The following is a 23,160-nucleotide window of genomic DNA, read 5'->3' as shown; positions in this document are numbered from 1 at the left end:
GGAGATTCCCATATGACATGACAGGGAGGAGACTAACCCAGCCTGGGGCAGGGCTGGAGGTCTGAGTTAGCTGAGTAAACTAAGGCATAAGGATTTTGTGGGGGCAATTTCCACAGGGCAGGGGCCTGACCAGCTGCAAGTCAGCAACAGCAAACTTCTTTGACCAGGCTCATCACATCTAGATGAGTGAAGAAAACAATCACTTCTCACTGTGCAACCCCAGAACTCCGGGAGCCAGGGAATGGGAGCAACCATACTGGGGCTATTGTTTCTGTGAGCTCCCAGAAGCCTTTCACAGGTGGTGGGATTAGAACGGAGCAGGGCTTGGCTGAGCGCGGTGGCTCAAGCCTGGAATCCCAGCACTTTGGGAGGCTGAGGTGGGTGGATCGCCTAGGGTCAGGAGTTGGAAACCAGCCTGGCCAACATGGTGAAACCCCAGCTCTACTAAAAATGCAAAAATTAGCCAGGTGTGGTAACACTTACCTGTAGTCCCAGCTACTCAAGCAGATGAGGCAGGAGAATCTCTTGAACCTGGGAGGCGGAGGCTGCAGTGAGCCAAGATTGCATCACTGCATTCTAGGCCTGGGTGAGAGAGCAAAACTGCATCTCAGGAAAAAAAAAAAAAAAGGTAGGTGCATGGGACAGAGTAGGGCTAAGCAGCTTCCAGTTTTACCTCTCCTCCAACACCCCATCTCTCCCACAGTCTTGAGTTGGGGGATGCCCATGGTGTTCCACAGGTGCACTTGGGATTTTCTCTCCTGACCCCACAGGATATTTACCTAAAACAGAAGCAGCACTGAGGCAGGACCAACTCAACTTCACTTCCAGGTATGCTGTCTCCTGGACAGAGGTGGGGACTGGGCTGCCTACGGGGAGTCCTTTAGCAGGAGCAGAGAGAAGCAGGGCTGAGATCATAACCCCAGCTGAAGAACAGTAAAACCGGATGATTAAAACACTTTGCCAGAGCCAGGTGAGGTGGTTCACACCTGTAATCCCAGTACTCAGGGAGACTGAGGTGGGTGAATCACCTGAGGCCAGGAGTTCGAGACCAGCCTGGCTAACATTGTGAAACCCTGTCTCTACTGAAAATACAAAAATGAGCCAGATGTGGTAGCAGGTGCCTGTAATCTCAGCTACTCAGGCGGCCGAGGAACAAGAATGGCTTGAACCTAGGAGGAGGAGGTTGCAGTGAGGCCAGATCATGCCACTGCACTCCAGCCTGGGTGACACAGTGAGACTCCATCTCAACAACAACAACAAAACACTTTACAAATGGTGGTCCCTCAAAACATTTACACACAGCATTACCATTGGCTCTAACAAAGCCACTGCCATCCATCCCAAAGGAATAGAAAGCAGGAACTCAGAGAGGTATTTGCACACCTGTGCTCACAGCAGCGTGATTCACAACAGCCAAAGATAAATCAACCGACGGGTCCACCATCAGATGAAAAGATAAACACAGTGTGATCCATCTGCACAGCAGAATATGACTCAGACTTAAGAAGGAAGGGAGGCCGGGTGAGGTGGCTCACACCCATAATCTCAGCACTCTAGGAGGCCACGGTTGGTGGAGACTCTGTCTCAACAAAATACATACATCCAAATAAAGAGAAATAACAAAGGAAGTGAGAATATATCGTGAGTGACTCTAATAAGGACTGAAAGCGTTCTCAGCTGCTGATAGCATTACTACCAACCAGTTCAGTTTTGTTCCTTTTCCCGGCTGGGAAGACCTGCACTTGTCCCCCGGGACTCACCTTTCTTTACACCAGGCCAGTGATGGCAGACTGCAGCCTTATCTGCAGCACCTTAAGCCGGTACGTGTTCTGCTGCTTAAACAGCGTCTGCAGGCAGGTAGAGAGGAACATCAGCATTGCGAGGAGGTAGCCCTTCCAGGCTGGAGACTTGGGATCACCAATAAACTCCAGAAAAAGGCTTGCAGGGGAAGGAGGGAGAAGGTACAGCTGGTGAGAGTAGGTGCCCATGTGTGTTGCCTTTGCCCAAACCAGGCCAGGTGTGGAGGATCAGTCGGCGTGGTTGACTTTTTCACAATCATGATCTCGGTTATTTCCCCACTGTCCATGCTTCTTTTCAATCTTACTGCAGCTCCTCAAGATCAAGAGATGGTGTTTTTCTCCCCCCTTGTTATGGGCTAAATTGTGTCCTCACAAAATTTGTATGTTGAAGCCCCAAGCCCCGGTTCCTCTGAATGTGACTGTGTTTGGAAATAGGGCCTTTAAAGAGGCAATAAAATTAAAATGAGGTCATTAGGCTGTGCCTGCATTCAGTCTGAAGTCCTGGTAAGAGGAGAAAATGTAGACACACAGGGAGACACGAGGGTGGACACAGAGGAAAGACCATAAGAGTACACAGGAAGGAGGTGGCCAACTGCACGCAGAGGCCTCAGATGGAACCAACTTACAGATACCTGATCTGGAACTTTCCGCCACCAGAATCATGAGGAAAATACATTTCTGTCATTGAAGTTACTCATTCTGTGATGCTCTGTTATGGCAGCTGAGCAGACACCACTTGAACCTGGGCTGGCCACAAAACCACCTTTGATCAACAGAGTAGAGTAGAGGTAAAGCTGTGCCAGCTGTGAGCCTCAAGAGAAAATGTGGCTTTTGGCCTATTGCTTAGAACCCTCCCAGGAAGCCACATGAACAAGTCTGAGCTAGCTTTTTGGAGATGGGAACCCACATGGAAGAGAAAGCCAACCCAGCTTCAGACACGCAACTGCAGGCACATGAGAAAACCCAGCCAAGAAAAGAAGAACAACCCAGCTGAGCCCAGTCCACGTTACTGACCCACATTACCATAAACTAAACAAGTGAATGCTTATAATTTTAAGCCACTCACTTTTGGGGTATTTTACAACAAAAGCTAATTTATACCATCAGGTAAGAGCTTGCTTATTTGCCCTTGTGGGGGACAGTCACTTTCTCATTAATCATTTCCCTTTTTCAGTATCCTTCTCACTCACCCTCCCATGTCCCGAGCACCAGATCTATAGGCAGAGGCATGGTATCTGAAGCCCCCCGGCCCTGGAGGAATGTCATTAAGAGACCACCAGCCTTAGCAGAGATCCTGAAGTCTGGACTCACCTAAGCAGCTTGGGGACAGTGAAGCTGAAGACATCACTGATGAAGAGGCTGTGGGTCCCATGAGAAAGGTAGAATGGAAAACCTGCCAGATGGCCCTCAGCAGTGGGCCCCACTGCCTCCCTTTTTGCCATAGAAATGGCTCAGTCTCTGGAGCCTCCATGCCACTGCCTCCTTTCCTTTTAAACACTGTTGCCTTGGTGTGCCTTAGAGGAAGGGAGAGGCTGGCTCTGGGTCCCATTTTATACTCTCAGCCACCAGCAGCAGGGCCTGGAATTAAAAGCTTGTTTCCTAACAATGGGCATGGGTGGGTGTGGATCCAGCCTGGCTTCCTCACCTGTGCCTTCTTATCACCCTGAGTGCCCATTTAAGAGGCAGTCACAGGAGTTGTGGGGGAAGCGCAGAAAGGAAGCCCTGAGGACTCTTAAATGGCCATGGGAAAGCACACATGTTGAGCCCCTACTACGTGCCAGACACTCCTCAGTCATTCTAAGACCCCAGCAAGCCAAATGTTGTTCCAATTTCAGATGAGAAAACTGAAGCTCAGAGAAGCAAACTTGTTCAAGGGCACACAGCTAGGAAGGAAAAGCTGGGATTCAATTCCATCTCTCCACCTCTAGAGCCCATGTACTTTTCTTTTCTTTTCTTTTCTTTTCTTTTCTTTTTTTTTTTGCAGCCTGTCACCCAGGCTGCAGTGCAGTGGTGAGATCTCGGCTTACTGCAACCTCTGCTTCCTGGATTCAAGTGATTGTTCCACCTTAGCCTCCTGAGTAGCTGGGATTAGGCAATAGGCAGATGCCAGCACACCCAGCTAATTTTTGTATGTTTAATAGATGGGGTTTCACCATGTTGGCCAGGCTGGTTTTGAACTCCTACCTCAGATCCACTGGCCTCAGCCTCCAAAAGTGCTGAAATTATAGGCCTGAGCCATGGCACCCAGCCTCCTATGTATTTTTCAATTTATCATATTGTCAACCTGGAGGAAGAACAGCACCCCCTTTTCCACATGCACAACCAGCCAGCCCTTAGGTTGTTCTGAATCGGTGGAGAATCACAGCTCATGTGCATGGGACCTGGTGCTCTGGCTCTGGGTGAAAGCACAGAGGCTCAGGTTGCCTCGAACTCATAAGATCCCCACCCTCTGGCCATAAACAGGAGCACAGAGAAGAGCTAAAGTGAGGCAGGGAAGGGAGGTGGTAAAAGGAGGCCCAAGGGCCCCTCCAGGGTAGGTCAGAAGCCCTGGACCATAATGGAGAGGCTGAGGCTATGCACCTACTGACAGCTGGTTGCTGTGTGGTCTAGGGTAGGTAGACTGCTCCCCTGTCTGTATGTGAGAGAATGAGTGTGGTCCCCCTTCTGAGTCCCTTGTGTGCCTCCGACAATCTGTAAGGTTATTAGTAATTGCTTGCTTGCTCTTTTGAGACAAAGTTTTACTCTTCTTTACCAAGGCTGGAGTGCAGTGGCATGATCTCAGCTCACTGCAACCTCCCTCTCCCAGGTTCCAGCGATTCTCCTGCCTCAGCCTCCCGAGTAGCTGGGGCATGCCCCTATGTCTGACTAATTTCTGTAGTTTTTGTAGTGATGGGGTTTCACCACATTGGCCAGGCTGGTCTTAAACGCCTGACCTCAGGTGGTCCACTTGTCTTGGCCTCCCAAAGTGCTGGGATTATAAGTGTGAGCCAACATGCCTGGCCACTTATCAGTAATTTCAATCCCCATTACAAATCTCTGACCTGGGGCCATGTGCAGATATCAGCTATTTACATGAAGGAGCTCACTGACTTCCCTGGACCCCCTTGCCAGGTGGGTATTATTAGACTTTCCATTTTACAGAAGGAGAAGGAAGCTGAGGCTCTGAGAGTTGGCGATAGCAGCCAGAGGTCACACAGCAAGGGCAGAGCAGGGATTGTAGCCTCAATCTTGACTTATGGTTCCTAGAGTGTTTCTTGTGCACTAAGGACCCCCAACCCAATAATAATAATAATAAAAGAAGCATGACAAAAATCCCCTTGTGAGCTCAGGTGGCAAGACCCTTCCAGGCCATGGTGTTTGTCCCTCATTGCTGGTCTGATCTGGTGTTTGGTTTGGTATCTACGTAGGGTTGTGGCTCAGCTCTGTTACTGAGCGGGCATGGCCTGCTGCTCACAGGTATTTTAGCATTTGTGCCTCAAAGCCAAGAAGATGCCCCTTCCATGCAGAGAGCATCCCTGAACACCCTTCCTGTCTGACCCCACGACTTCATTCATTGCCTGCACAGCCTTGCCCATGACACCAACCCTCTCTTTGTCTTGTTAGAACCCCAGGTGGGTAGACTTGCCTGAGTTTTTTTTACCAAGATGTCCCTGGTATCAAGTCCAGCTCATGCACACAGTAGGAACTCAACAAATACTTGTCAAATGAATGGGAAAAGCAGACTGAGTGATATGTGTAAAAGGGCCTAACAAGAGTGCCCAGCACATACTGTTATAAACATTTATAGAAGGAAGGATGGAGCCTGGCTGGGTGGACAGAACTTCGCTTTGGAGCCAGAAGACTATGGTTCCAATGCCTGCTCTGTGTCCTCTCCTCTGAGCCTTAGTGTTTCAATTTGTAAAATGGGGTTAGGAAGGAGTTGACTGGGAAGTCTTCTTTTTGGCTGGAGATTTTACTCACTTCTGTTCTAGCTGTTTGCCCGGAGACTGACTATGATCAGCCTGCAGGTTCCATAGCAGGCATTTTCCTTTTCTGGGGGTCTCACCTGCCATCAAGGAAGAGGTCCAGATTGCTGTCTGATGTCTGGTCTCTGGAATGAAGGCCATTTAGTGCAGGACTCATGAATGACCGTGGGGAAAGGCAGGGGTATGCATGAGTGGCATGGGCAATGTGTGAGTTGGGGGATACAAAAGGGAGTGGTGAGGGCTGGGTGTGGTGGCTCACACCTGTAATCCCAGCACTTTGGGAGGATGAGGTGGGCAGATACCCTTAGGTCAGCAGTTCAAGACCAGCCTGATAACCTGAGCAACATGGAGAAACCAAGCCTCTAATAAAAAATACAAAAATTTGCTAGATCTGGTGGTGGGCACTTGTGGTCCCAGCTACATGGGAGGCTAAAGAAGGAAAATCATTTGAACCTGGGATTTGGAGCTTGCAATGAGGCAAGATGATGCCACTGCACTCCAGTGAAGGTGACAGAAGCAGAAAGAAGGAGGGAGGCAGGGAGGGAGGAAGGAGGAAAGGAAGGAAGGATGGGTGGGAGGGAGGAAGAAAGAAAAAAGAAAGAAAGAAATGAAGAGAATAAGAAACAGAGAAAGACAGGAAGGAAGGAAGATAAAAGAGAAAGAGAAAAATTTTAAAAAGAGAGAGACGAGAGGAAAGAAGGAAGGAAGGAAGAGAGGGAGCGAGAGGAAGGGATGGAGGGAAGAAAGATAAAAGAATGAGAGAGAAAGAAAGGAAGAGAGAGAAAAAGAAAGGAAGAGAGAAATAAAAGAGGAAGGAAGGAAGAGAGGGAGGGAGGGAAGATAAGAGATAAAAGAAAAAGATACATGCATGCATATGCTCATTGCAGCACAATTCCCAATAGCAAAGATATAAAACCAACTTAAATGCCCATCAATGGTAGACTGATAACAAAAATGTGGCACATATATACTATGGAATATGATGGAGCCATAAAACAGAATGGTCTTTGCGACAACATGGATGAAGGTAAAAGCCATTATCTTACAGAAACTAACAAAGGGACAGAAAACCACATACTACATGTTCTCACAAGTAGAAGCTCAACACTGAGTACACATGGACACAACAGACACTGGGACTTATTTGAGGATGGAGGGAAGAGGAGGGTCAGGACTGAAAAACTACCTATGAGGTACAGTGCCTACCACATAGCTGACTAAATAATCTGTACATAAATCCCCAGTGACACTTATATAATAAACCTGCACAGGTACCTCTGAACCTAAAAGTTTAAAATAAAAAACTGATAAACTAAATCAAAAGAAAGCATAAGGAAAGGAAAATGTGAGATAAAAACAGAAAAACAGTAGATATAATAAATACTTTGGTACCTTAAAAAAGGGGAAATAGACAAATTAGTAAGAAGGAAAATAAGCATAAAAGCAAAAAAAGACAAGAAAAAAATTATAATTTAACTATAAGGGACTATTTCGCACAACTCTGTGCAAATACATTTGAAACCTGCATTTATTACTATCCAATACAACTTCTAAATTATAAAAATGTCCTACATCTGTGCTGTTCAATATGTAGACACTAGCTATATGTGTTGAGTGAATACCTGTACACTTAAATGTGACTCATGTGACTGAGAAACTAATTTTTTTCTAATTATTAATTTATTTAATTTCTAATTATAATTTCATTATAATTAGTTTAAATTTGAATGGTCTCATGTTGCTAGTTACTACTGTATCAGAAAGCATAGAAGAAGAAGAAACTGAAATTTTCTTAAGACAGTGTTATTTACCAAAGTTAAATCCAAAGAGTATTTATTTTAAAAACAAAAAGCTTAAAGAGACAAACTCTATAAAAGAAATAAAGTTATTAAAGAATCTCATTCTCTTCCTCTGACACACACACACACACACACACACACACACACACACACAGGTGTTACAAGGGAAAGGAAAGCTCTTCTTTATAACACAGAACAGGACTTTGACAAACTACTACTCATGGCCCAAATCCTGCTGCAGACCATTTTCCTGCAGTCCATGAGCTAATAATATTTACACAGCTAAAGAAGAAATAGAATATGTAACAGAGACCATATGTTGCCCATTATTTTAAACATCATTACCTCTGCATAGGGATGTGAACATTGGATTGAATCTGTATAGGACCCATGCATCCCTGGAAGGTGATTTTTGGAGGGACATAAATCTCGAGTGTGAACTAGTTTCTATGCTTTGCCTCCTTCTTGTGAAATAAGAGTAAAGCAGCAGCAACAACAAAAATTAAGTTGACAATTCTGCTTAGTTTGGGTTCATAAATTTATCAAATTCTTAACATATTTTGCTTTAAATCAAAGTGAATGAAATTAAATCTATATCCACTAGTCTAATTCCCTTTAGTGAGACTGCATTCTTTCCGCAGCTATTAGAGAAACATTTTTTTGCTCACACTCCAAAGAAGTTTCTGGAGCTTACAACACACAGGCCATCACTTAAACTATAAGAATTCAGAAGCAGACACTCTACTTACAATTGAACTTCACTAAGTTGGCTGACATGGTGTTTTAAATTCTAATTCTACTATAGAGCAAACCCAGATTGAAAAGCTGAGGACAAGTCATATGTATTTTTTGTACTGGGAAGCTGCATTATTAGCAGAGTCTTTGATACACAACAGCAAGTTCTGTTTAAGATGTTTATACTCCCGGGAGTTTCTCCTAGTGTTCTTCCATTAGACGATATGTACACAGAGCAGTGTTCACAAACTCTGAGTGGAACTGACATTAATTTTTAATAATGTTTAGAAATATTTGTAAAATTTCTGAACATTATTAGAAATTAACAATGGTTCACCATCCTCCAGTATAAGATGTGCATGCTAAATCAATGACCATTATTTGATGAACTATCACCCAAAGAAAAAATATATGGGCCTCACAATTAAGGCATGGAAGCCACAATGGCTCCTGTTACTATCACTCCCAGTAACCCACTTCAGGAATGGGTGCTTCCCATTTCCACAATTCTGGGCACCACAGGTGTAGAGAACTCTTCCACCAGTAGATAGAAAATACAGCTGCCACTTCAACATTTGGGGCACCTTGTGTCCAGGGCCAACAACAACAACAAAGAGAATAGGGATAACTGCCATCCTGGAAAAGGCGGATGGCCTAGTCATTAGGAGGAAAGCTGCTATTACACATTTGAGAAGTGAGCAATCAGCTTAACACCAAGGTGATTGGCACACATTAGTATTCCATCATCTAATTTTAATTATAAACCTATAATTGCCATAGGCATAGCCTAAGAAAAGTAAACATGAACTTGGTCCCTGCAGGAAAAAAGTTGTGGGCTACCCACAAAGTTAGCATCCTTCTACCATTGTAAGAACTAAGGTAAAGGGCTCTAGGATGAATCAGAGTTCAGCCTAGAGCTCTGCCTCCCCAGTAGCAGCTGGGGTTGCAATTTGTTCTACTAACATCTTTCCCTTATAACCTTACAACTTTCTCCAAAGAGAATGTCCCACCAGAGTCCTAAAGGAGCCACCCTGAGAAATTATATGAGACAAATGGCAACAGAAATGTGGAGGAATTGTCATGAATACTGCAGTGCCCAGATCTCTCTGCCCTATTCCCTTCAAGAATCACGGACATAAACCTCGAGCTGGGTATGACCGCACTGAAAGAGATTACCTCTTCTCCAGTGAATCCCTACCCAAGTACTGGGGATAAACAACCAGTTCCTCTCCGCAAAGAGGAACAACTCTGTGAGGCTACCCAAGCTTCAGGGCTCCCTTTGGAGTCAGCTGCATCCCTGTTGTGGTGCTTCACAGCCCAAATCCTTCCTATGCCCAACCCTAATTCTTTCCTTTCCCCACACTGCAAGTGCTGAGCCCAAGTCCACTCCCTAAGAAACATACTTCACACTCATTTCCATCTGAGTCTGTTTTCTGCGCTTGTCAAACTACAATAAATTTTAAGTATCCCTGGCACACTAACAGCAAGAGGTTAATATTGCTATTTTACTTGTGCCATAATTTAAAAAATAATTTTGCAGTATTTTTTCTCTTAGTGTCATCTAAGAGCAAAGAAAATTCCTCAATCAAATGTCTTTATACCCTAACAAGAGCTGTACTATACAAAATTACTTTTAAATATATAAGACATCTTTGATTCCTCCAGTATAAATACATGTTTAACATGGCCAAACAATGTTAAGACAAACAGAAAAAAAAATTTGATTATGGAATAAAATATTTGGGTATCTGAAGCAAAGAAATGGCTAAAATGTTAATTGTACTTAATTGGTATATAACGTGAGACTGATCCAGTATATCAGAAATCAAGTGACTTCTACACTGTGATCAGATCGTAATACCATTTACTAGGCTTTCTTTCTTGTTTCCTTCTCCCTTTTTTGCTTATCTCTTCATCTTTGGAATCTGATTTTAAGTCTGAAATCCCAGTAGCCTGTACTTTCCTACCCACTGTTATTTATCTCTGAAACCTGTCTACCATCCTGGATGTGCCTGCCTCTTTATTAGCTATCTACTGACTTGAGGCAGCTGCTGCGTAGTCCTGAAGTATCTAGCAGTGTTTAATATCTGCCTTAGACCCCTTGGCCTGGGTAAATTTTATTTCTTCTTAATGGAGAATGCAATGGAGTCACAGCTTACTCCTGGTTTAGGTTCTAATATTAGTCTACTAGGTGAAAAAAAAAAAAAATAGATCACTGATAATACTCTTGCAAATCTTATCAGATAAAAAAAAAAGAAATATATCTAATAAATGCCTCATTGCTGTTTTTTTTTTCCAGTATTTGAATCAATCACTAATAAATATTTTGTTTTCATGTAAGGTAATACATTATTCAAATCAGTGCTGTGTTTAAATACAAAAATTCCACTTAGCTTAGCAAGGTGCTGACAGTTTAAAAGGCATGAGGGAAAGGCCATTCCTGTTCATTGAAGGAACTCACTGGAAGATTCCCCTGCATGATTTGAAGGATTACGTTTCCTTGATCTTTTCTTTTTTTTTGGTCATTATACTTAATTATTTGTAATTTATTTACCAACAATATTTGTATATTTTTATGGCATACATGTGATACTTTGATACATTCATGGAAGGCATAATGATCAAATCAGTTTGTTGATCAGGTATTTAGGATATTCATCACCTCAAATATTTATCATTTATTTGTGTTGGGAACATTTCAAATCTTCTAGCTATTTTGAAATACATATTTTTAATTATAGTCAACCTACTGTGCTATCAAACACAGGTATTTATTTCTTCTAACTAATGTTTGCAACCATTGACTAACCTCTCTTTATCCCCTCGAACACACATAAACCCATCCCTGTCTTTAGGAACCATCTTCCTACACTCTACCTTCATGAGGTCAGCATTCTTTAGCTCCAACATAGGAGTGAGAACATGTGTTACTCGTCAGGGTCTGCCTTATTTCTCTTACTTTAATGGCCTCCAGTTTCATTCATCTTGCTGCAAATGAAAAGACTTTTATTCTCTCTTATGGCTGAATAGAATTCCCTTGTGTATATATACCACATTTTCTTTACAATTTGTCTGTTGATGGACACTCAGGTTGACTCGATATTCTAGCTATTATGAACAGTGCTGCAATAAACATGGGGTTACGGGTCTCCCTTTGATATACTGATCCCCTTTTCTATGGAGAAATACCCAGGAGTGGGATTTCTGGATCATATGGTAGTTCCACTTTTAGTTGTTTGGGAACTCTCTATACTGTTTACCTTCATAGCTGTACTAAATTACACTCCCATCAACAGTATGTAAGGGTTCCCTTTTCTCAGCATCCTTGCAAGCATTTGTTGTCTTTTTAATGATAGCTCTTCTAACTGGGGAAGATGACAACCCTGATTATTAGTGAAGCTGAGCATTTTTCTCATAGACCTGTTGGCCATTTATACTTTAATTCTTATGAATTAAAAACACACATACAATATAACCCAGTCAGTTAGGTATGGATATGATAACCATGAGATCGACTAATGCTGGGAAGTGGCAGGACCTGACCTGTGCAAATGCCGTCTCTTCCTCCAGAACTACTTTCGTGAGACTAACTTTGCTTCCACTCTTTCATACTCTTTCTGTTTACATATTTTCCCTCCACTTTCATGTTCCGAACCACTCCATTTTAATCTCAGTGCACTACTGATTTTCAGCTTTGCTATTCTATGTGAGCACTGACCCCAAAAGGGACTTCCAATCTGTTTAGCTACTAGATGATGATACAGAATAGAGAAATAAACATAACATTGAATTCATATAACTATATTAGCCTTTTACAAATCAGATCAACCATGGATGCACTCTCATCATCCATCTTTTGGTTCATTAATATTATAAGCAAATCTATTCCTCTGGGCAGACATTAAACATAAGAGAAATTAACAAAGCTGCACTAATACAATCACAATGTCAATAATTTATAATCTGAGAAAAGGAACTGGTAAACCACATTTTAATTATACAGGTTCATCATGACACATTACTTATTTATGTGACATTTTAAAATTTGTTGACAGCCGGGAGCGGTGGTTCATGCCTATAATACCAGCACTTTGGGAGACTGAGGTGGGTGAATCACGAGGTCAAGACATCGAGACCATCCTGGTCAACAAGGTGAAACCCTTTCTTTACTAAAAATACAAAAATTAGTTGGGCATGGTGGTGCGTACCTGTATTCCCAGCTACTCAGAAGGCTGAGGCAGGAGAATTGCTTGAACCCAGGAGGCGGAGGTTGCAGTGAGCCAAGACCGTGCCATTGCACTCCAGTCTGGGTAACAACAGTGAGACTCCGTCTCAAAAAAATAAAATAAAATAATAAAATAAAAAATAACATTTGTTCACACAATAATTAATCCAGATAAGAAAGTTGTAATAAATCATAACCAGATAAATTATACCAGCATACTTTTTTGTCAGCGTATTTTTCTGAGCCTACCGGACATATGTAAGAATATCCTTGGGGTCAGATATATTCATACTCAATCACTTACCAAGCTGTACAAGTATTTTAAAATATATTACTGTAATATGTTACCAATGAGAGAACAAGTTAGTCAGGAAACAAATAAATGGCTAAAAATATTACTGTGTATTCTTGGATTTCATATTTGCTTCCAGGTTGCAATACATGTAAAGGTAGAGAGTAACTTAGAAATTAAAATTTGTTAAATTCATGAACATGCTGAATAATTTTAAAAGCTGGAACAGCTATAAAGATGTAAAACCATGTTTCATTTGGGAAAAATAAAGTTCCTAATAAGAGGAACTTGTGTTTTGACAGATCTTAAATTCATTATTGTCAATGTGCTTTTTTTTGGGCAACAGTTCTAGTGATGAATCTAGTTTTAAAACACTTAAGACATGCTCAACCCTTTGACATTCTGGTCATCATGTTTCTTTACCAAGTTGGACACTTGAGAAGAAATGCTATTTAACCAGTTGTCTATGTTTAAAAAAAAAAAAGCAAATTTTTAAAAATGCCCATTTAGAAGTACTCCCACATGCATTAGCATATCTGATCATCTAAAGACAATTTATTTGGGACAGATATTATCCCAATTTATAGTTGAAGATACTAATATCAGAGAGGTTTGGATTTGCCCAATGTCACAAAGTTTTAATTCTGAAAAGCTTCCAATATCGTGTTTAGCTTTTATACGACCATACAACTGCTACAACTGGAGCAAATGCACTTTGTTTACACAGGTATCACTAAGCCATGGAGCAGTGACTCACGCTGAGTAGTTTAATGAATCTTTTGTAAATGGAAGACCAGAGAAATGACTGAATGTCTGAGTCACTGTTGGGTTCTGTAAGAGAGATGATTTAGCTACCTTTTGGCAGGAAATGAATACTTACAGCTCATTACAGCTCTAGAGATCTCATAGTGAATCCTCTAGAGCTCATTGCAGCTCTAGAAATCTCATAAATTTTGAGGATTCCTAAAACATAAACACCCAGACTCCCAGTTGTAAGCTTCATTTAGAAATTGCCACCTCTTCTATGTGAGTCAAGTTAAGTTGGATATAACTATGAGATGTTTCACATAAACCTCATGGTAACCCCAAGGCAAACATCTATAGTAGATACAAAATAGAGGAAAAAATAATAAAAGCACACTACTACAGAAAGTTACATAATTACAAAGAAAGACTGCAAGAAGGAAAGACAGGAATAATCTACAAAATATCCAGACAACAGTAAGTAAAATATCTATAGTAAATCTTTACCAGTCAATAATTACTTTAAATGTAAATGGTCTAAAATTAACAAAATATACACAGCAGCTATATAAATTTAAAACAGACCCAACTACATGCTGTCTAAAAGAGACTCATTTCAATTGTAAAGAAACATGTAGACCGAAAATGAAATGATGAAAATAGATATTTCATATAAATGGAAATCAAAATAGAGCAGAAGTAGCTATTTATCAGATAAAATAGCCTTTATATTCAAAACTGTAAAAATGGAAAATATAACAATTATAAATATATATGCACCACCCAACATCAGAGCACCTAAACGTATAAAGCAAATATTAACAGATATGAAGGGAGAGATAGACAGCAATACAATAATTGAAGGAGATTTCAATATCACACTTGCAGCAATAGAAAGATGATCCAGGAGAAAATTACTAAGAAAATGTTGGGGCCGGGCGCGGTGGCTGAAGCCTGTAATCCCAGCACTTTGGGAGGCTGAGGCGGGTGGATCACGAGGTCAAGAGATAGAGACCATCCTGGTCAACATGGTGAAACCCCGTCTCTACTAAAAATACAAAAAATTAGCTAGGCATGGTGGCACGTGCCTGTATTCCCAGCTACTCAGGAGGCTGAGGCAGGAGAATTGCCTGAACCCAGGAGACGGAGGTTGTGGTGAGCCGAGATTGCACCATTGCACCACTCTAGCCTGGGTAATAAAAGCAAAACTCCATCTCAAAAAAAAAAAAAAAAAAGAAAAGAAAAAAGAGAAAATGTTGGCTTTCACCTATACTATTTTGCTCACCTATACTTTCAATAAATAGACCTAAGAGATATATGTAGAACATTCACAGGATACATATTCTCAAGCCCACATAAAACATTCTCCAGGATAGATCTTATGTTATATGATGAAACAAGATTAACAAATTTAAAATTAAAAATGTATCAAAATCAAGGCCGGGCGTGGTGGCTCAAGCCTGTAATCCCAGCACTTTGGGAGGCCACGGCGGGTGGATCACGAGGTCAAGAGATTGAGACCATCCTGGTCAACATGGTGAAACCTTGTCTCTACTAAAAATACAAAAAATTAGCTGGGAACGTTTTTTTGTCTCTATTAAAAATACAAAAAATGGTGGCACGTGCCTGTAATCCCAGTTACCCAGGAGGCTGAGGAAGGAGAATTGCCTGAACCCAGGAGGCGGAGGTTGCAGTGAGCCGAGATCGCACCATTGCACTCCAGCCGGGGTAACAAGAGCGAAAGCCCATCTCAAAACAAACAAACAACAACAGCAACAACATATATATATATCTCAAATATATCTCAAAATCTTTTCTGACTATAATGGTATAAAAGTAGAAATTAATAACAGGAAAAAAAGACCTGGAATATTCTCAAATATAAGAAATCAAAGCCATGCATCTGAACAGCCAATGTGCCAAAAAAAAAAAAAAAAAAGAAATTATAAGAAAAATTTCTAAATATATAGAGATAAAAATGGAAACAAAGCATTCAAAACTTGTGGGACACAGGAGAAGCAGCTGTAAAAGCAAAGTTTATAGCAATAAACATGCATATCTACAAGAACAAAGATCACAAATAAACACCTCAACATCACACCAAAAGAAACTAGAAAAAGAAGAACAAACTAAGCCCAAACGTGGCAGAAGGAAGGAAACAATAAGGATCGGCGCAGAAACATATCAAATGAGAACAGAAAAAGGACAAAGAAAATATCAATAAAACAAAGAGGTGATTTTTTTTTTTTTTTTTTTTTTTTTTTGCAAAAATAAACAAAAGTGAAAAATCCTTAGCTACGCCAACTAAGGCAGACAGAAAATTCAAATAAGTGAAATCACAGGCCAGGCACTGTGGCTTACATCTTGTAATCCCAGCACTTTGGGAGGCAGAGGTGGGCGGTAATGAGGTCAGGGGATTAAGACAATCCTGGCTAACATGGCGAAATCCCAGCACTACTAAAAATAAAAAATATTAGCCAGGTGTAGTGGCGCATTCCTGTAGTCCCAGCTACTCAGGATGGTGACGCGGGAGAATTGCCTGAACCTGGGAGGTGGAGGTGGCAGTGAGCCGAGATGGCACCACTGCACTCCAACTTGGGCAACAAAGCGAGACTCTGTCTCAGAAAAAATAAAAAGAAATCACATATTAGAGAGGAGACCTTACAACAGATGCCTCAGAAATGAAAAGGATCATGAGGGACTGTTATAAACAGTCGTATGCCAATACATAAGTTTCTAGTAACACACAACCTAGTAAGAACGAATCAAGAAGAAACAAAAAGGTTCAACAAACCATTAACAAACAAAGTTGAAGTAGCAACCATTTACTGATTAGGAGATCCTTTCCCCATTGCTTGTTTTTGTCAGGGTTGTCAAAGATCTGTTGGTTGTAGATGTGTGGTGTTATTTCTGAGGCCTCTCTTCTTTAGTCAGTGGGCTTATTCTGGCAAGAGTACCGTGCTGTTTTGGTTACTGTAGCCTTGCAGTACAGTGTGAAGTCAGGTAGCATGATGCCTCCAGCTTAGCTCTTTTTGCTTAAGATTATCTTGATTATACAGGATTTTCTTTAATTCTATATTAAATTTAAAATAGTTTTTTTTTCTAATTCTGTGAAAAATGTCTATGGTAGTTTGATGGGAATAGCATTGAATCTAAAAATTACTTTGGGCAGTATGGCATTTCCATGATATTGATTTCTCCTATCTACAAGGATGGAATGTGTCTTTGTTGGTGTCCTCTCTTATTTCCTTGAGCAGCCATTTGTAGTTGTCCTTGAAGAGGTCCTTCAAATTCCCAGTGAGCTCTATTCCTAGGTATTCTCTTTGTAGCAATTATAAATGGGCATTAATTCAAGATTTGGCTTTCTGCTTGCCTGTCATTGGTATAAAGGAAGGCTTGTAATTTTTGTACATTGATTTTGTATCCTGAGACTTTGCTGAATTTGTTTATCAGATCAAGAAGTTTTGGGGCTGAGACAATGGGGTTTTCTAAATATAAAATCATGTCATCTGCAAACAGAGACAACCTGACTTCCTCTCTTCCTATTTAAATACCTTGTATTTCTTTCTCTCCCTGATTGCCCTGGCCAGAACTTCCAATACTATGTTGAATAGGAGTGGCAAGAGAGGGCATCCTTGTCTTGTAACAGTTTTCAAAGAAAATACTTATAGCTTTTGCCCATTCAATATGATTTTGGCTGTGGGTTTGTCATAAATAGCACTTATTATTTCAAGATATGTTCCATGCAAAGACACACAAAGGCTCTAAACCAAGGGATGGAGAAAAATTTACAAAGCAGTTAGAACGCCAAAAAAAAAAAAAAAAAAAATTAGGGGTTGCAATTTCTAGTCTCTGACAAAACAGACTTTATACACAGATCAAAAAGACAAAGAAGGGCATTACATAATGCTAAAGGAAACAATTCAACAGAAATAGCTAAGTATTCTGAATATATATGCACCCAAAATGGAAGCACCTAGTTTTTTTTTTTTTTTGAGATGGAGTTTTGTGGTTGTTACCCAGAATTCTTGAGCCTAAGACGTACACAGACACTTAGGCTCCTGTATAATAACAGTGGGAGATTTCAACTCCCCACTGTCAAGATTGGACAGATCAATGAGACAGAAACTTAACAAGCATATTCAGGACTAAACTCAGCTCTGCATCACGTGGACCTAGTAGACGTCTACAGAACTCTCTACCCAAAATCAACAGAATATACATTCTTTTCAGTGCCACATGACACTTATTCTAAGATCAACCACATAATTGAATTAAACCACTCCTCAGGAAATGCAAAAGAACTGAAATCATAACAAACAGTCTCTCAGACCACAGCGCCATCAAATTAGAACTTAGGATTTAAAAACTCACTCAAAACCACACACTTTCATGGAAATTGAACAACTTGTTCCAGAATGACTCCTGGGTAAATGATAAAATTAAGGCAGAAATAAAGATGTTCTTTGAAACCAACAAGAACAAAAAGACAAGATACCAGAATCTCTGGGATACAGCTAAAGTAGTGTTAAGAGGGAAATTTAGAGCACTAAATGCCCACATAAGAAAGATAGAAAGATCTCAAATTGACAACCTAACATCACAACTACAAGAACTAGAGAGGCAAGAGCAAACTAATCCAAAAGCTAGCAGGTGACAAGAAATAACTAAGATAAGACAAGAATTGAAGGAGATAGAGACATAAAAACGCTCCAAAAAAAATCAATGAATCCAGGAGCTAGTTTTTTGGAAAAAATTAAAATAGATAAACCCTAGCTACACTAATAAAGAAGAAAAGAGAGAAGAAGACTCAAACAGACACAGTAAAAAGTTATTAAAAGAGATATCACCACTGACCCCACAGAAATACAAACTCAGAGAATACTATATTACCTCTATGCCAATAAACTAGAAAGTCTAGAAGAAATGGATAAATTCCTGGACACATACACCCTCCCAAGAATAAACCAGAAAAAAGTCAAATCGCTAAATAGACTAATAACAAGTTCTGAAATTGAGGCAGTAATAGCCTACCAACCAAAAAAAAAAAAAAAAAAAAAAAAAAATCCCAGGACCAGACAGATTCACAGACCAATTCTACCAGAGGTACAAAGAGAAGCCTGTATCATTCATTCTGAAACTATTCTGAATAACTAAAAAGGAGAGACTTCTTTCTAACTCATTCTATGAGGCCAACATCATCCTGATACCAAAACGTGGCAGACACACAACAAAAAATATAAAACCTCAGGACAATATCCCTGATGAACATTAGTGTGAAAATCCTCAATTAAATATTGGCAAACTGAGTCCAGCAGCACATCAAAAACTTATCCACCACGATCAAGTTGGTTTCATCCCTGGTATGCAAGGCTGGTTCAACATATGCAAATCAACAAACATATTATATAAACAAAACCAAAAAGAAAAACCACGATTATCTCAATACGTGCAGAAAAAGCCTTTGATGAAATTTAACATCCTTTCATGCTAAAAATGCACAATGAACTAGATATTCATGGAACAAAACTCAAATTCTTCTTAAACTTTTGTAAAGCTTAGAACTAGAGGGAATACTGTCAAACTCATTTTTGGGGCCAGCATCATTCCTATGTGAAAGCCAGGCACATAAGAAAACTACAGGCCATTAAGATGAACATAGATGGAAAAGTCATCACTAGAACACCAGCAAAATGAACCCAAGAACATATCAAAGAAATTACACATAATGACCAAGTTGGATTTGTCCCTGTCTCAACACTGTTTTTATCATGAAACAATGGTAAAGAGGCTGAAGAGACAACTTAAATACTGAGAGAATAGATTTACCAAACATAGTCTCTCTTAAAAGTTTAATACCTAAAATACGTAAGGAATTCAAACAACCCAATAGCAAAAAAAAAAAAAAAAACTGATGAAAAAATGGGCAAAGGACCTGAACAGACTTATCTCCAGAGAAGACATAAAATGGCCAACAAATACCTGAAAAGGTGCTCAACTTCACTAGTCATCAGGGAAATACAAATCAAAACCACAATGATTTATCCCCTAACATCTGTTGGGATGCTTGTTATGAAAAAGTCAAGAGATAAGTAGTGGCGAGGGTGTAGAGAAAAGGAAACACTTGTAACCCGTTGATAGGAATGCAGATTTATGTAGCCACTTTGGAAAACTTCACAGAGCTTTCTAAAAGAAATTCAATGTAGAACTATCATATGACCTAGTGATCCCTCTTCTGGATATATCCCCAAAGGAAATGAAATCACCACCTTATAAGGGTATCTGTGTGTCCATGCTTTCTGTAGAATTATTCTCAATAGTCAAGGTAGGGAAACAACCTAAGTGTCTACTGATAGAGGAATGGATAAAGAAACTACGCTGTATATATACAACAGAATACTATCTGGCCTTACAAAAGGAGATTCTGCCATTTTCAGCAACATGGATGACCCTAGATGACATTATGTTCAGTAAAATAAGACAGATATAGGAAGACAAATACTACATGAACTCACTTATATGCAGAATCTTAAAAACATAATAATAAACACAAAGCAGCAGAGTAGAATGGTAGTTGGGAAACATACAGAAGAAATGAGAGATGTAGGCCAAAGGGTATGAATCTTTTATTTACACAGGATGAATACTGTAGAGAATTAGCATGCAGCATAAGTGCCAGAGTAGATGATATTGCATTGTATATACTAAAAATTTGTTAAAACAATAAATTTTAGACACTCTTACACAAACACATACACACACAAACACCCCCCAATGCAAAAAGGAAAGGCAACTATGGAAGATAATATAGTAATGTATTAATGTATTTGAATGTTATAAGCACTTCACCATGCAGATGTACATGAAAACATAAGGAGTTGTACACCTTACATTTATACAATAAAAATATTACTTATCATTATTACTGAAAGATAAAATAATTTTTCATAGAAACTGTTAAAATATAAATTATATTAAGATAACTGTATACAGAATTTAAACATTGCTCAGTATTAATTTTTAACATAGTGAATATTAATAGAACCCACACAAGTGATTACTAAAAATAAAAAGGTCTGCCCCATTCTACTGAGAGATCTTCAAGGAAAATATTCCAGTAGTTCGGGTTAATTTTTTTTAACTCTATAAATCGTTTTTGTGGACACAATTACGAAGTCAAAAAAGAATTTGCCTATGAATCATTGATTATTTCAGTGTCCTAGGCATCTCTAAAAATAAGCTGCAAGACAACTCGAACCTGGAAAAGAATTGAAATTTTCCCCATTCGGATGTATTCTTTTTGTTCACTGGTAACTGTACGAACTTTTAGAAATCAAGTTGCATTCTCGATGTTCACTGCATTCAATAGCATCGATGTCATGAAAATGTTCCCTTATTTATCTGTATGCCTAATCACTAAACTGCAGTATGAAGTAAATACTCAATAATTCACTTGAAATGCTCCTCTGTAGTTACTGCAGATTTGAGTGTGATTACTTAAATATCACCCAATGAGAGAGAGTAGGATGATTACCAACCAGCCACCAGTCTAATATATTCCTCTTAAAAGGCATCAAAACTCATGTGCTTGCAGGTAAGAAGCATAATATAATTATTACATTTTACTTTAATAAAGCATGCTTTAGTTTACTACTGTGAGCCAGGGAGGAGTGAAGAGAAAGTCGAATGGACTAAAAACTCTGAGAAATAAAGCACAGCTAAAAAGACAGCCAGAGAAGCTATAGTTCTGAAATTGGCTGCTTTCTCTCACACACTGAGACTTTCTTTCTCATAGAGATTAGCTCATTTTTCTCACAAAGCTGGAAGGGAACATTTGGAAATTAAAAAAAAAACACACACATACTGGTGTATAGAAAGAAACATTTAACAATACAGTGAGACCCTCAGATCTCTCCCACTGATATGAATTAAAATATAAGGCATGTCTATCCTGACAAAGACCAAATATCCAATTATATAAGCCAATATTCATCATCTTTCTCAACATCATCATTCACTGAATGTTTACTATTTGCCAACAAATTAAAGTGCTTTTGAGGCAACCTCACAAAGTCTTTATGAGCCAGGTACTTTTATGAGTGCCTTTTTTTCAAATAAAGAAATTAAAACCTACAAAAGTTGTAAATAACTTAGTCCAAAGTGGCTCAGCTACTAAAGATCCTCTCACTCCATAGTCCCAGTTTTCTCAAAGAGCAAAGAAGAGATTAACGTGGCTCTAGAATAAAAATACTGTGTAGTGTTTGGATAAGAAAATGAGTATTACAGGAAGGAGAAAGCACACAGGATGAAAAGAGAAGAAAACAAGTTATGTTTGTGATATAACTAGGAGACTGACTGAGTCAGTGGAGCATTTGTACTGAGAAATGGTAGGAAGTTAGCTAGAATAGAAGACTGGGGGCAAATCAGTCAAACAGATTTAAATGCCAGTCTAAAACCCAGGGCAATTGGAAGCCATTGCACATTTTTTATCAGAGTCCAATACTTAAATAAGCCTGTGCTTGTTTTAGGAAATCACATAAGGTCAGCAACATTTACAGCTAAAATTAATTTTATTGAAAATCTGGTCAAATACTTTACTTTAGAGATTAGACACTGAAATTTATGTTAAAGCTCCCTCTTTGCTACTTAAAAGTCAAGATAAGTGAATATTACATTTAGCTGAATAAAGTTTGAAAAATTCAAACTGCCTTTTGAATATGAATCTTTTAATCACTGTTACATTGTTTTGTTCCTTGAGAATCTGTGATCTTCTAAAGAAAACAGATTCTTATTTTTATGGTAGGACCTTTATGAATGTACACACTTAGTGAAGAGGTAATATAAGTGGTACCAACCACAGAAAATGGATTTAGGAGAAGCAAGTAACATGAATTGGGGGAAGGTCATAGGCCCATTTTAGCCATGTTCCCCAAGATCCCCAGAACACCCTTCACCCATAACTATTCACTGACATGGTGGCTTTCAGGTGAAAAGCCCATGGAGCTTTCTGGGCAAGGAACATGGAGAAGACCAATCAGAAAATGCCTTGAGTCACTTGCCTTGTAAAATATCTCCCCTTTCAGGCTCTTTGCATTCTGCACTTTTTCAGTAATCAGCTACATCAGATCCTCTTCTTGTTTCATTTCATTCATTTTTTTTAAGAGATAGGGTCTCACTGTATTGTCCAGGATTGCCTCATATTCTCAGACTTGCCTCAAGCTTCCAGGGCTAAAGCCATTCTCCCACCTCAAGCCCCCTGAGTAGCTGAAACTACAGGCTCATGACATTACATTTGGCTCTTTCTCTTAATTCTGACCACTGACTTCTAGAATTTCCTGCTACGTGACACTGTAATGTGAGTTTATATGTATTTATAGAGGCTGCCAAGAAAAAGTCCCAGAAGTGTTGTGTTCCAAATCTGAGAACAGAACTTTGGTTTACTTCATGTATTGTTTGATTTTTAGGCTAGGTAAGCAAATGCATCCTTAAAACAAACTTACATCCTTTCTGCCTCTGGGAAGGCTTCTCCAACAGCAGACTTCTTCAAACACAGAAATTATATTTCTAAAAAACAGTGTGGAAAAGCCATGTCTAATAAATT

General features: G+C 39.7%; 1 protein-coding gene across 28 annotated transcripts in view; it reads right to left on the bottom strand.

Moving 5' to 3' along the window:
• Window positions 1-23,160, bottom strand: part of TEX9 (testis expressed 9) — a 145,549-nt gene that overhangs the window by 78,011 nt on the left and 44,378 nt on the right. For 13 of the 28 annotated variants that reach the window (XR_013520629.1, XR_013520631.1, XR_013520630.1 and 10 more), the window contains one exon: window positions 23,060-23,123. The exons of the other annotated variants lie outside the window; for them this stretch is intronic. Coding sequence is in view for 3 of the 13 variants with exons in the window: in XM_078333227.1 (XP_078189353.1) it covers window positions 23,060-23,123 (64 nt within the window). In the remaining 10 variants the exon portion in view is untranslated. The remainder of the gene's footprint in view (window positions 1-23,059; window positions 23,124-23,160) is intronic. 28 annotated transcript variants of the gene reach the window in all.

This window comes from Callithrix jacchus, chromosome 8 (assembly GCF_049354715.1).
Source record: "Callithrix jacchus isolate 240 chromosome 8, calJac240_pri, whole genome shotgun sequence".
NCBI lineage: Eukaryota > Metazoa > Chordata > Mammalia > Primates > Cebidae > Callithrix > Callithrix jacchus.
The sequence above is the reverse complement of the archived record's forward strand: the minus strand, read 5'-3'. Positions and strand labels throughout refer to the sequence as shown.